We start from the raw sequence: 12,243 nt of genomic DNA, 5'->3' as shown, positions 1-12,243 counted from the left end.
GCTATTCGGTGGTCTTCGTTCTTCTGCCCTTTACAACCTTCGTTCTGGCGATGTTTGAGTCTTCAGCGTAGTCATCGCACAAGTAGGTCCCGGCATTCCTGTTTTTCCGCCTCTCTAGTTTCCTGCGGAATGTGTTGGTGGAGGGGTTGGCGAGGCGGGGGGGTGAGGGTGAGGATGGGGATGGGAGGGAGATGAGTGAGATGGAAGATGTGATGTTGACGAATAGCTTTGCGGTGACGGTTGGGGGGAAGGAGTTTATGGGGTTGTTTGCGGATTTGGCGGTGAGTTTTGCTTGTGGGTTGGCGTTGATGAGAAGAAGGTCGAAGCTCACTGAGACAGAGATTTAATCATGCTTGCAAGCCCAAGTATGTGCTAGGAACGAACTGAGACGTGTGCTGTTAACTGACCTTGGATTAGTGCGTTCATCAACTTCTCGGAGAAGACGTTGGCCATGACGGTACTTGTCAGTACTGGTGGTCCGCCCGTGATATCAAAATTGGAGAGGAAATCACCGTCACGTGTAAGAGATTCCAAGTATCCACGATCGTCATGACCATAATCGCTTACTTGGCTTAGACTCCGCTGCGGGCCTGACATCAGAAGAGAGACAAGAGACCTTGGAGAACGTGTGGGGTTTCAAGTGGTAGGCTCATAGTTTACCTCCCTTTTTTCGTGTGATGCCAAGAACGACTTTAACATAACCCCAGCCAATGCTCCCTCTGCACCGCTGAACCAGCCGACCTCGTCGCCTCGGATGACCGCCGTAGGGAGGTCCGCTCTCTCCAGGATAAGGTTATTGAACTTGCTCAACATGGCCATTTCCACGAGGCAGTCGAAGCCAGTGAACGACTGTTTACTCTGGTGGAACTCGAAGGCCTGACGGAGCAGATGGGCGGCATGTATGAGGTTCCCGCCCGTCTTTATTACCACATCGGCAATCTCGAGAAGGCCCTGGAATACACGCTGAAGACGAGGCGTGAGATCGATGCTTATGGAGTCCCCGACGAAAACGGAGAGGAGAAGGTCAAGATGCTGAAAGGGGTTATCGAACGGCTTGAGAAAGAGATAAATGACAAAAGAACGAAACGCGAAGAGTCTAAGGCAGGATCATAATGGTATCAACGTAGACAGTTACAAAATCCATGGGATGACATTTCCTCGTTTAATACCAGGAACATTGTCACTTTTCTGCTGGCGGTAGAGCTGGAAAATGAGAACAACGAAGAGGCCCGCGGCGGGGCCGAAGCGGAGTAGCAGAAGGGCACCGATGGAACAGAGGTTACAACTCATTCTATCTATTTCGTTACTTTGACCTCGGAAGGTGGGTGAGCCCTTTCGAGGAGATGGATCCACGGGGTAGCGGCGAGGCCGCAACGGAGGTGCGGAGGTTTTCATCCAGCTTAGGCATGGTTTTTCCTACCGATTTAATCGCTGAGGGACCGCATGTACTTAGTACCTAGCGTGATAAGAGAAATAATAATAATAATAATAATTGTCACTTTTCTTATTTGATTTTGGCAATATTTCCCTGGTAAACGATAATTTAGCATGATGCCATACTGTGATACTATTCCCGAACACATTTCCCCTGGATCCCTATGCCACTGCCGGCTCACGACAACCGCGTTCCACAACTTCCTTGGAATACGAATCACCAGACGCTGGCCTCGTTCTGCAACACAATCACCACAACGCGATATCTCGACAAGTTTGTCCGGATCTAATGCTCGCTAGACCATGATTAGGGAGGCGTGGTCCTCGACTTGTCGATCGGAAAATACGCTAAAGCTCGTCTCCAAAGCCGTTGAATGTCGCCGGCACGCATATTTCCACCAGTGAGAAAGAAGCACTCCGTCACCGGTGCCGGCTTGGCAGGGCAAACCTGCCGGACGGGTAAATCGCAACACCGCATCAACATCTTATTTGGGGACAATGCTTCTTCGACAGGGTTCCCCGCTGGAGTACATTTTTCCATTGCATCGGGTAGCGAAGTTGGGAAAAAGATGGGGCTGGGGGCTTTACTGTCTGTGTAGTCTGGCCTAGGCCTGAATATCACCTCACTTCCCTCGTATATTAAGCTGTACGGCATTCCCGGCTTTCATGGTTATAGTCCACTCCTATCATCCCACCACCACTCGTCCCGAATACCCGGATATTCACGATGAGGCTGAACTTCATCACAGTCCTGTCGACATTGGCCCCCTTGGCGGCGGCATCCCCCCTGGGCAGCCTCGGTCTTGCATCCTGGGGTGTCGAAGGCTTCGCCAAAGACAACCCGATCGGCACCACCACCGGCGGCAAGGGCGGTGCCACGGTAGTTGTCGACAATGCGGCAGACTTGGCGGCAGCCGTTTCCGGAGACAAGCCCAAGATAGTGCGCGTCAAGGGCGAGATCAAGCTCCCGGCCCGCGCCAAGATTGGCCCCAACACGTCGGTCATTGGCGTTGGAGGTTCAGCTCACATCACCGGCAGTGGTCTTGATGTGGTGGACTCGACCAATGTCATCATCCAGAACCTCAAAATTAGCTTCATCGAGGACAACGACTGCATCACGATCCGGAACTCAACCAGGGTCTGGGTGGACCACAACGAGTTCAAGTCTGACATCTCCAAGGGCCCTGACTTCTTTGTGAGTACTCCGTCTTAGCCTGACTAAAAGTAAGATACTAACTCTCTCCACTAGGACGGCCAAGTCGACATCATTCGGGCCTCAGACTGGATCACGGTATCCTGGAACTACTTCCACGACCACTGGAAGTCGTCGCTCGTTGGAAACGACGACACCTTCCGGGACATCGACTTTGGCCATCTGCATGTCTCGTACCACCACAACTACTGGCGCAACATGGGCACCCGCGGTCCTGCAGGGCGCTTCGGCCACCAGCACATCTACAACAACCTCTACGTCGACTTCAACTACCAGGCAATCCACTCTCGGTCCGACAACCAGGTGCTTGTGGAGGGCAACGTGTTCAGAGGCAAGACCCGCGAGGCGCTCAGCACCTACGGTCTCGTGATTCCGGATGACTCGCCTAACACCTGCACGTGTGGTGACGAGGAGCTCGATGGCTATGCCAACTTGGGAGCCAGTAAGTGCCCGGCGTTATGCTTTTGTTGGAGAGTCTGTGGCTAACACGTTTGGTAGAAAACGATTGGGGCAAGGCCACGGTCAACATTACGCAAGTTGGTGACTTTAAGAAGGCGCCTTACAAGTTCAAGTTGACACCTCTGCCCTTGGTCGAGCCCATCGTCAAGCTCGGGGCTGGCGTTGGCAGGATCTTTTGAGGTGGCGGTCCATAGTTCGGGCAGTTATAACGTGGCGGTGTTGGTGGAGTGAGAATAATACCATAATTCCGAATTACTGCCATAGCCCAATATGGCTGTAAGATTGAAATGATGGCTGTAGGAACCGCGACCTTTGCATCACCCCTGCCACAGTTCAGCCAAACCACACTTGGATGATTCGATCCATACGCAGGAATCCATACGGATGGTTTGCTGCACCAAGTTCTCGCAACTATCTGCTCCCAACCCTGCAGGTCCTCAAAGGCAAGATGGAAGGCATCGCTGGGGATAGTTGCCTAAAGGCCAAGGAGTGACTAAAGGTGCAAGGTAAAGGCCTTGCGCAGCCCCCAAGGTCCCTCCTGAGTCCTCGATCCTCCGTCGCCAAGCACCACCACCCTTTCGACAACGACATCCGTGTCGTAGCCAAACGTGCCGCTTGCTTCAACGGCCTTCCCATTCCAATTCATCGTGATTACCGACTTTTTGTCCCCAACATCCAGGCTCTCCCCATCGTCGAGATACAACTCGCCTCGAGCCGTCCCATCCGCCCCCGGCGCAACCGTGATGACAAAGTTCTGCTTCCGCAGCTCTGCCGTGGTATTCGCCGAGTTGGCCCTCATCGGCACGATGCTGCCCCCTTTTATATGCACGGGGATGTCCGTCCACGCCACCCCCTCGACCCTCTTCATCTCCCCCGCACTCACCACCTTCTCCCCGGTCCAAAAGTCATACCACACATCCTTCGGCAGATAATACCTCACCGTCTGCGAGTCATCATCCACCACGGGACTCACCAACAGCGCCTCCCCCAAAAACCACTGCGTCTGCACGCCCCACGTGGCCTCATCCCCCGGATACCCAAACCACAACGGACTCACCACCGCCCTCCCCTGCTCACTCGCCCTCCACATCGCCGTATACAAATAATCCAACAACCGATACCTCACCCCCACCGCCTTCCTCGCGGCCTCCCCCACCAACGGCCACCTGTAAAACTCCTGATCGGGCGCGGACACATCAGCATGATTGCGGTAAAACGGCTGGAACGCGGCCATCAGCGCCCAGCGCGCGCACATCTTTTCCTCGGCTTCCCCATTGAACCCGCACACGTCCGACCCCACCATCGGCATGGCCTGCACGGCCGCCGCGCCCAGCAGCTGCCGGATCGCTGTGCGGTAGTGGTCCCACGTTGAGGCGTTGTCGCCGAACCAGTGCGCCGCGTGCGCGGCTACGCCGGCGAAGGTGGAGCGCGTGAGGACGAACGGGCGTTTGCGGGGGGTGCGGGTGAGGAGGGCGCGCCGCGTGGCCGCCGACATCATGCTGCCGTAAAGGTTGTGCGTGTCGTATTGGTGGGAGCCGTCGGCGTTGGTGACGTTGGTGTAGAGTGTGAAGGCGGAGAGCGGGCCGCGGTGGGAGGCGATGGGGTAGGTGGGCGAGAGGAGGTCGCGGTCGGGGAGGCCGAGCTTGTGGCCTGTTTTTCGGGGGGGAGTGGTTTGGCGGCGGTGGTGGGGTGGAAGGGGAGGAGGTTGGTGCGGGTTTTTGCCGACGGCGGTGGTGATGATGGTGGAGGCGGAGGTGAGGCAGTTCATGTCACCGCACATGTTGGAGGCTTCGTTCATGTCTACCCAAAGACCGTCCACGTCGATGCCGGTGGAGCGGTTGTAGAAGGAGAGGATCTCCGAGGTCCACCAGTCTTGCGTGCCAGGGGTGAACCAGTCCGGCCAGACTACCTCGCCGGGCCATTGCATGCCACGGTAGAACGAGCCGTCAGAGGCGCGAAGGAAAGCGCGCTTCTCTGCACCACGTGTGTAGGGGCCGTAGCTGTCAAGCCGTCGGATGCCCGGGTCGAGGATCTGAATGTAATGCTGGTTGTTTTGATGCAGGTTGTCAACAAGTGCGCGGACCCTATCCAGGGGGTAGCGCGAGGGGTCGGTACTGAAGTCCCGTTTCTCTTCCATGTAGTCAATATCCCCCCACACTACCTCCAGAGGGATGCCGGCGGCTGAGTAGTTGGCCACAACCTCAGCCACGTGGTCAATGGTGGACCAGCCGTACTTGCACTGATGGAAGCCAAAGGTCCAGTACGGCATCATGGCAGGCAAGCCAACGATTTCGGCATACTGCTTGCTTACTTCAGCCGGCTGTGGTCCGGCCACGAAGTAAAAGTCCAGCACACCCCCGATGGCGTTGTACTCCAAATACTGTTGCCCTGACTCCGTCTTGTCGATGATAATGTCCATCCCGTTGGAGTTGAGGAGGAATACACCATGCGTCCCTGACTCACCCCGGTGGTCAAAGTACACCGGATGACTTCCGTACAAATTCGCATGATTTGGGATGAAGGGAGACTCGGCGTTCCAGAATGTGCGTCTATACCCGCTGGTGGGCAGCCGAAAATCATCCGAGTGTTCACCCAGGCCATAAAGGTTGGGATTCTGCGGGAGGCTGGTCCGGACCCGCACATACTGCGACTCAAAATTCAGTGGTGAATCTGATGTATCGAATAAGACGTCACCGGTAGAGGGTCTTGTGATATTGAAGGTGAACGGGTCCTGGGTGAAGCTGAACTTGAGGGCAGCGTCATTTGCAGTTACGTTTTGGGTCTTGGGCCGAGGCAGAACGTGTTCCTGGACTTGATACACCTCCTTTTGGGCATCCTCTATCAAGACATGCAGCCGAGCTTCTATCAAATAAAGAGGTTAGTCACATTAAACATGTTTGAAACCAGCTCTACTTACCGGTCTGGTACTCAACGAGTAACCGCAAGTTTTGAATGTCTTTGCTGTGCAAACTGCAGTTGTCGATGAGAATGAGGTCAGCAGTCATGTAGGACACATCCTCATGGATATTGGTCGCGCGGTATCCAGAGCATTGTGCTGCCGGACGCGGAATCTGCGCAAGTATTGTGGTTGCAAAGAGCAACAAAAGAATGAGGAATAATGCCATGGTAAATCGTATGAGTGTTTGGGACTGTTTTGCATGGCATGGGGAAGGAAAGCACCACGAATGGATGTGGAAAAGTCCATTACTTATTAAGGCAGGAACAGAAACAAAACGAGAGCATTAAGCTCCTTGAACCTTTTGTCTGAACGGGCCGATTCAGTGACCCCTAGTCGTACGGCTTTGGGTATTCACAGCCGTGTCACGTCGGGCCACTGCAACTCCAACTCCAGGTTTGTGGGGGAAGGTGCTCCGTTGCTTGCCCATCACCGAGGTAAAGGTGGTGGTGACCGGAAAGCTCAAGGGTAGTAACCTGATGGCAACGTTGGCACCAAGGGGGTGACATGGTCCTTGGCCATACTGTACCACGGCATCTCAGGGACATGGCCTCAAAGCCTGCATGTGTCCAGGAGCAGTAACATGAGCACCCCTGACTAATGCTTTCCAACCCTACGCTGGTTGAAAGTACATTCAAACGGCCACCGTGGATCGTCGCCCTTGTTAGCAAGTCCTCCCCCCAATCATGTTGGCTTGCGCTAGAGTGGCCGATGCAAACGTTGATTCGCCTCACTTAACGTGGTTGTTTTGACTGCAACCTGCCTTTTTGAGAGCAGTTACCGCGGATGGCAACGGAAAGATCGGACTAACAACGCCGGCGTAAATCCGAGCAGGTAGCCCATGAACCGCTCAAGTTGGCGAAGAGGGGTTTTTGTGTGGTAACAACATAATGCCGTGTGCCACTACAGCCACCCGCGTGGTTTCTCTGAGACACAAAGAAACTTGGGCACCTCTGTATCGACGACATGGGCTTCACTGCTGCGGCTTACCGTGGGCGGGCTGCCGTGTCCGCATAATGTCACAGAATAATGGGTAGGGGCTGGTGACACAACCTCAATATTTGCTACCGATCCCGCAGGCTCGGGGGCAATAAAAGTGAGCCACGCCGTGGACAAGAGGTCTTCTTTGATATGGCTTCCACCGTTCCGTCCAGTTTCAGTATTGGATATGGTTCAGAAATAAATAAGTAAGTACCTGAGCGAACCAAAGGCTAAGGGAGGGCGGGGGGCGGCCGGCAGCGAGGAAGAAGACAAAAAGAAATCGGACTTAGAAGATCAGTCATTCCGTACTTAATCGACGTGACGTTATCGATATACTAGCACAACGCTGGGCAAAGATGGGGACCCGTTTCAACAAAATACCACTTCTCCATGCAAACCCTTACGCTATGCCACCAGACTCCCCTCCCTCAACGCCTCCCGTCCCTCCTGCCCATTTATAGTCCAAGCTTTCTCCGCAGCTGGCCGCGTCTAATACCCAACCCTCCGTGGGCGGCTCTGCCCGCTGCCCTCGAGCGCTGCGGCCTCGGCCTCCCCGCAAGCAACACATCCTCCCGATACACGTCACTGATCGCACGAAACAGCGGCGACCCGTAGCTCACCAACAAGACCTTGACCACAATGCCGGGTGCCCGAGCCTTCACTTGCGCAAATAGTTCTTTTAAAGACTCGGGCAGCGTGAACCTGTCGCTGCTGCTGCCGCGGGTCTCGTTGCACTGTGCAATGCCCGCGGCAGCCTCCCGCCCAAGCAGCTCGACATCGACCACTATGAAAACATGCTTGCTTCCCATGCTTGCTAGACTACCCGCCAGCAGGCCAATCCACTCGCGCTCCCCACGGGCAGTCTGAAAGCGGGCGCAGCTGAGCGCCAGAGTGCGCTCGGTGGTGGTAGACGGCGGGCCACCGAGGCGCAGCGCCTGCGCGGTGAGGTACTTGAGTAGTTCGACACTGGATATGGATGCTCCCGAGTGGGGGGCTACTGCCGCGGGGTCGGACGTTTTGAGCGCCCAGAGTGCAGTGGCATTGGCTTGTCGGATCGCGTCGATGGCGTCGATTAGGCAGGCTCGCATGGCGGAGCGCCCGGAAAAAGTGCCCTGCACCATGACGAGGTTGGAGGAACTGCTTTCAGACCAGGTTTGGAAGCGTGGATGGAGCCAGAAGGCATCGTGGGTTGCTTTGCGATGGAGGGCGGCACGGCTTCGGAGGAAGGTGGCTTGCTGGAGGACTTTGTCTGGGTCGTCGAGGGGGGGGTTGCTGAGGGAGTTGAGTATAGAGGAGAACTGGAGGTCGGTGAGGGCCGTATTGGTGTTGTACATGGCGCTTGCGTTGATCTGTTGGTGACCTGCGGCGGCGGTTAGTTGCTGCTTGAGCCGAGGCTGCCTTACCCAGCAGTGTTGGTGTTGGTTAATGGGGGATTGGATTTACTAATCATCATCTGCTTCATCTCAAGGAGCAGCACATGAATATCGCGCTGTTCTGCCTGTGACGCAGCAACCGCGAGCCTCTGGAAATGCGTCGTGGCGGCGGTTATGTCCTGCAGGATATCATCGTATCGGAGTTCCTTTGGGTGCGTGACCGAGTGCAGCGCTCGCATCCAGCTACTCTCCGTCAGCCAGTCTTGGGCGCGGAGAAAGAAACGGATCATGTGGGCATATATCTCGGCGAGGGCGAGCTTCATCTGCTCGGTCGGGTACAGAACGGCAGTTATTTCGACACTGGCCAGCGTGTCGGCAATTCGAGTGAGACTCTTGGCCACACACGACGCCAGGGCTTCGTGGTTGACCACGGACTTTTGGCGAATCTCGTCAGCGATTAGCCTAGCTTGGCGCAATGGCGGCGATGCGCGCGCGCGTGGGAATATGACCGACCAGAAAAAGGAACTTCATTGCACCCCAAGCGAGCGCAACGTACTCGGGGTGGTGCTGGACGAGCACGTCGAGGATGGCGCTGTAGTGGGTGATCCTTGTGGACAGTTTCACGAGCCATTTTCGGACCCTGCTACGGCCATGGCTTGTGGCATACTTTAATTGCGCATCCGCGACAAGGCTCTGCAGCTCAAGGATGCTGCTGGCTTGGTGGACTCCATGTCCCTTTTGTTTTTTTGTGTCCCAGCTTAGGACAGCACCGAACTTGGCTGTGGCTATCTTGAAGGCCTCTCGTGCTGGATCCAGCGTTCTAAGCACGATAAGTCAAACATCTAGTTCCATACTATGGTGGTTATAGTCTGGTTTGAGTAAACATAGGTAGGTAGTGACGTACGGATCGGCATCACCCGCCTTGTACCATTCCGGCCTGGAAGCAAGTGGGGACGGCACCATGCTAAGTTGCCGCTGTTACAAATGGCGACTTCACTGACGTAGGTAGTGACACAAAGTTCCAGCTTCCAGTCTCGTGGGGTCTGAGGGAGCTTCTGAAGTTCGAGCCGTCCGTGCCGTTCAGCAGCTCCTGCGGAGTGCCTAGGTAATATAGGTATGTACATACGTACATACCTCAGCATAGCCACCTCAGCATAGCCACACAGCCCCCGCCTGTGCTTGGCAACGAGGCTCGCCTCTCAGGTTCTGACCACCGAGTGAACCAAACTCAATTTACTCATCGTTACAGCCGAGCTAGGCACAACCCCAAGCTTCATTTCCCTAAGAATTCTCTCCATTGACCAATGTCTGGGGGTCGGTTATTAGGATCCTATTTTCGTCCACTACCGGCCCATATCCCGGCGCCGGCCCCAACCCCCCCGCCTCCACGCCGAGAGGATCCACCCATCGCTGTTCCCGACGAGACACAAGACGCTACCCCCGACGGCGGACAAGACAAAGCCACCGCATTTTTGCAGCACATTACCATCTCCAGAGACCAGACCCAAGAGCGCCAGCAACTTGACGAGGCTGTCGCTCTGCGAGCCTTGCTGTCTCCAACGCAGAGTTCGGACCCCCACGGACAGTCACCCCAGGAGTATCAACATCTGTTTGACAATCCGGACTTTGGCACTCGACTTTCTCTTAACACCGAGCCAAGCAACGACCAAAACGACCGCCACCACCGCAGCAGGGACAGCGCATCAGGTACGGAAGACGCCAGCAGCGACGACCCCGACGTGGGCGACGAGGAAACCCGGGTTGCCAAGAATAGGACACATGTCAAGCATATTAAGTTATACGAAGACGCCGCGTCGTATCTCTCTCGTACCATGGACGCGCCAGCGGTCTCGTGGCGGTCCCCAAGCCCACCCCCTATTCAGGGGCCGTCGAGGAAGGCGCCTCTTGGGCAGGATGATTTTGACCATTCACCCACCGCTGCCATGTCGAATTATGGTATAATAATGCCAATCCGCCGGGAAACCGGGATTCCATTTTCTGCCGGGGCTCCAGTTGCCACGGGGAGCCGCTCGACCCAATACCTGGCCATAAACCACAAATTCCCCGCCTCGGATGAGTCCGAGTCTCAGACTGAACAAGATTCCGATGCCGCTTTGAGTCCGCCTGGGCATCCTCCCTCGCCCGGAGCTCACGGGGACTCGACAAAGCCGCACCGACAGTGGATGGACCCGCCGAGATCCTCGTTTCGCCAGTCCGCACCACAACTTCTAGCTTCTGTGGCAGCCAAACACGGCCGCCCAAAGAAACGTATAGTTGACGTTGGAGGTGACGATGATGATTCCGATGATGATGATGGTGCCTATGTCAATAACCGGTCGCCAGAAGCCTCGAGCCCTCTTGAACTGGAAGGCCAGGCAACCCTCAGGGAGCGAATCAGGGAGCTGCACATGGAGCTGGAAGCACTGAAGGGCCAGCTGACCACCAATCCGCATACGACTGTTCGCGGGCTACCAGATGCAGGAATTGGAAATCACCCACAGAGACCGGGTCAGCGGTGGCGCAAGATCTATCGTATCAAAGGCGCTTGTTATCTTGGAAAACCGGCCTGGGACCATGAAGACCGAGGCCTTCGCCTTCGAGCATCGATGCCTATCGCGAACCTTGACAGGTTTCTGGAGAACCAGGATTTCCTCTTCATTGTCTACAACGACTACGGCTTCGTTCAACCCTCCGAGTATAGGCTCGAAGAGCGAGAATGGGAAGTGCTCCCGCTGCCGGAGCCTTCGGCCCAGACCATTTCCTTTCCAAATAGGGCCATGGTACAAGCCCTGGTGAATCTATCAAAGCTCTATTCGGACTTCAACACTGCTTTCCCCAGCTTCGACTTCAAGAAGGAGATTTCTACCCCTTATCTGAGCCTTTTCTACATGTATCCGGAATGGACGTCCAAATCCCGAGAACTCGGCAGACGCGACCGGGTCTGCGTCGAGGCACTGTTTACATACCTGGAAAAGACACTGGGACCCTTGTACCAGGATGTGTCGGGACAGCTGTCCTCGGGTCGCATCTCCTTGGGTGCCTTGCAATTCTTGGTGAAGCCGGGCGACATTGTCGTCCAGCCCAGGCCCTGCCCGACCGCTTTCATGTTAAACGGCTGGGGCTCGAGCGTATGGGACCCATCCAGAGCAAAGACAATCGTCGGGCCTTTCAAGCTACTGCTGCCAGTTACAAGAAACCCTTCTGGGGCCCCCAATCTCCAACCACAATGGAGGAGAAGGGAACCACATCGGACCGCGCGTCCGAGAATACCCATCAAGTTTGGAGCGTTGCCGGGTGGAATTTGGAGATAAAACATGGGAAACTATCGAGGCATCAGGAAGTGCTCGAATTGCGAATCGACCACTCCACGACCGAGTTGTTTGACGTCACTTCGTTGGAGTGGTATCCCCTACGGTACGCGTCCGAAGAAATCAAGAGTTTGCTCTCAAAGCGAGGCCACACGTACTGGCATTGCCGGGAGCGGCGGTTCGTTGGATACTCGAACCAAGGCCACGAGCCAAATGAGCATGACAGTGTTGGTTTTGCCCCCCCCCCCCCCCCCCTCATTTGCACTAGGTTAGATTTGCGTCGCTCGAGATAAAAACCCGACCAAGGTCTTTTTTGGCGTGTGGATTATGGGAAATGGAGCATTCCTACACGGGAAGGGAGCCTGTTGAAGTAGCGCGAATAAAGTTGAGATAATTAGATCGAAGGATGGTAAATAAGGGATTGGTTTCAAATGTTAATTCTCTTGGAATTCTCAGATGGGAGAGTGGTGGGGAGCCTGTCGCGCTCCATTTTTTCTTTGGTGTTACTGTGATTGTTTT

General features: G+C 55.3%; 5 protein-coding genes across 5 annotated transcripts in view; 3 read left to right on the top strand and 2 right to left on the bottom strand.

The window, feature by feature from the left end:
* Nucleotides 1-1,113, top strand: part of CHGG_10062 (uncharacterized protein) — a gene marked incomplete at both ends in the record, with an annotated part of 3,041 nt that extends 1,928 nt beyond the window's left edge. The window contains 4 exons of the mRNA XM_001227988.1: nucleotides 87-281; nucleotides 418-520; nucleotides 577-643; nucleotides 708-1,113. Of these exons, the coding sequence (XP_001227989.1) occupies nucleotides 87-281; nucleotides 418-520; nucleotides 577-643; nucleotides 708-1,113 (771 nt within the window). The remainder of the gene's footprint in view (nucleotides 1-86; nucleotides 282-417; nucleotides 521-576; nucleotides 644-707) is intronic.
* Nucleotides 1,114-2,161: 1,048 nt separating this feature from the next.
* Nucleotides 2,162-3,285, top strand: CHGG_10061 (uncharacterized protein; the record flags this gene model as incomplete). The annotated part of the gene is made up of 3 exons (XM_001227987.1): nucleotides 2,162-2,629; nucleotides 2,684-3,089; nucleotides 3,146-3,285. 3 exons carry the CDS (start codon nucleotides 2,162-2,164, stop codon nucleotides 3,283-3,285), a joined length of 1,014 nt encoding a protein of 337 aa, XP_001227988.1.
* Nucleotides 3,286-3,599: 314 nt separating this feature from the next.
* Nucleotides 3,600-6,231, bottom strand: CHGG_10060 (uncharacterized protein; the record flags this gene model as incomplete). The annotated part of the gene is made up of 2 exons (XM_001227986.1): nucleotides 3,600-5,968; nucleotides 6,024-6,231. 2 exons carry the CDS (start codon nucleotides 6,229-6,231, stop codon nucleotides 3,600-3,602), a joined length of 2,577 nt encoding a protein of 858 aa, XP_001227987.1.
* Nucleotides 6,232-7,498: 1,267 nt separating this feature from the next.
* CHGG_10059 (uncharacterized protein) lies at nucleotides 7,499-9,047 on the bottom strand (the record flags this gene model as incomplete). The annotated part of the gene is made up of 3 exons (XM_001227985.1): nucleotides 7,499-8,437; nucleotides 8,521-8,850; nucleotides 8,973-9,047. 3 exons carry the CDS (start codon nucleotides 9,045-9,047, stop codon nucleotides 7,499-7,501), a joined length of 1,344 nt encoding a protein of 447 aa, XP_001227986.1.
* A 673-nt stretch (nucleotides 9,048-9,720) lies between these two features.
* CHGG_10058 (uncharacterized protein) overlaps nucleotides 9,721-12,243 on the top strand; it is a gene marked incomplete at both ends in the record, with an annotated part of 4,305 nt that continues 1,782 nt past the window's right edge. Inside the window, 2 exons of the mRNA XM_001227984.1 lie at nucleotides 9,721-11,544; nucleotides 11,610-11,951. Coding sequence (XP_001227985.1) covers nucleotides 9,721-11,544; nucleotides 11,610-11,951 — 2,166 coding nt within the window. The remainder of the gene's footprint in view (nucleotides 11,545-11,609; nucleotides 11,952-12,243) is intronic.

Source organism: Chaetomium globosum, genomic scaffold (genome assembly GCF_000143365.1).
Source record: "Chaetomium globosum CBS 148.51 scaffold_7 genomic scaffold, whole genome shotgun sequence".
Lineage (NCBI taxonomy): Eukaryota > Fungi > Ascomycota > Sordariomycetes > Sordariales > Chaetomiaceae > Chaetomium > Chaetomium globosum.
The sequence above is the reverse complement of the archived record's forward strand: the minus strand, read 5'-3'. Positions and strand labels throughout refer to the sequence as shown.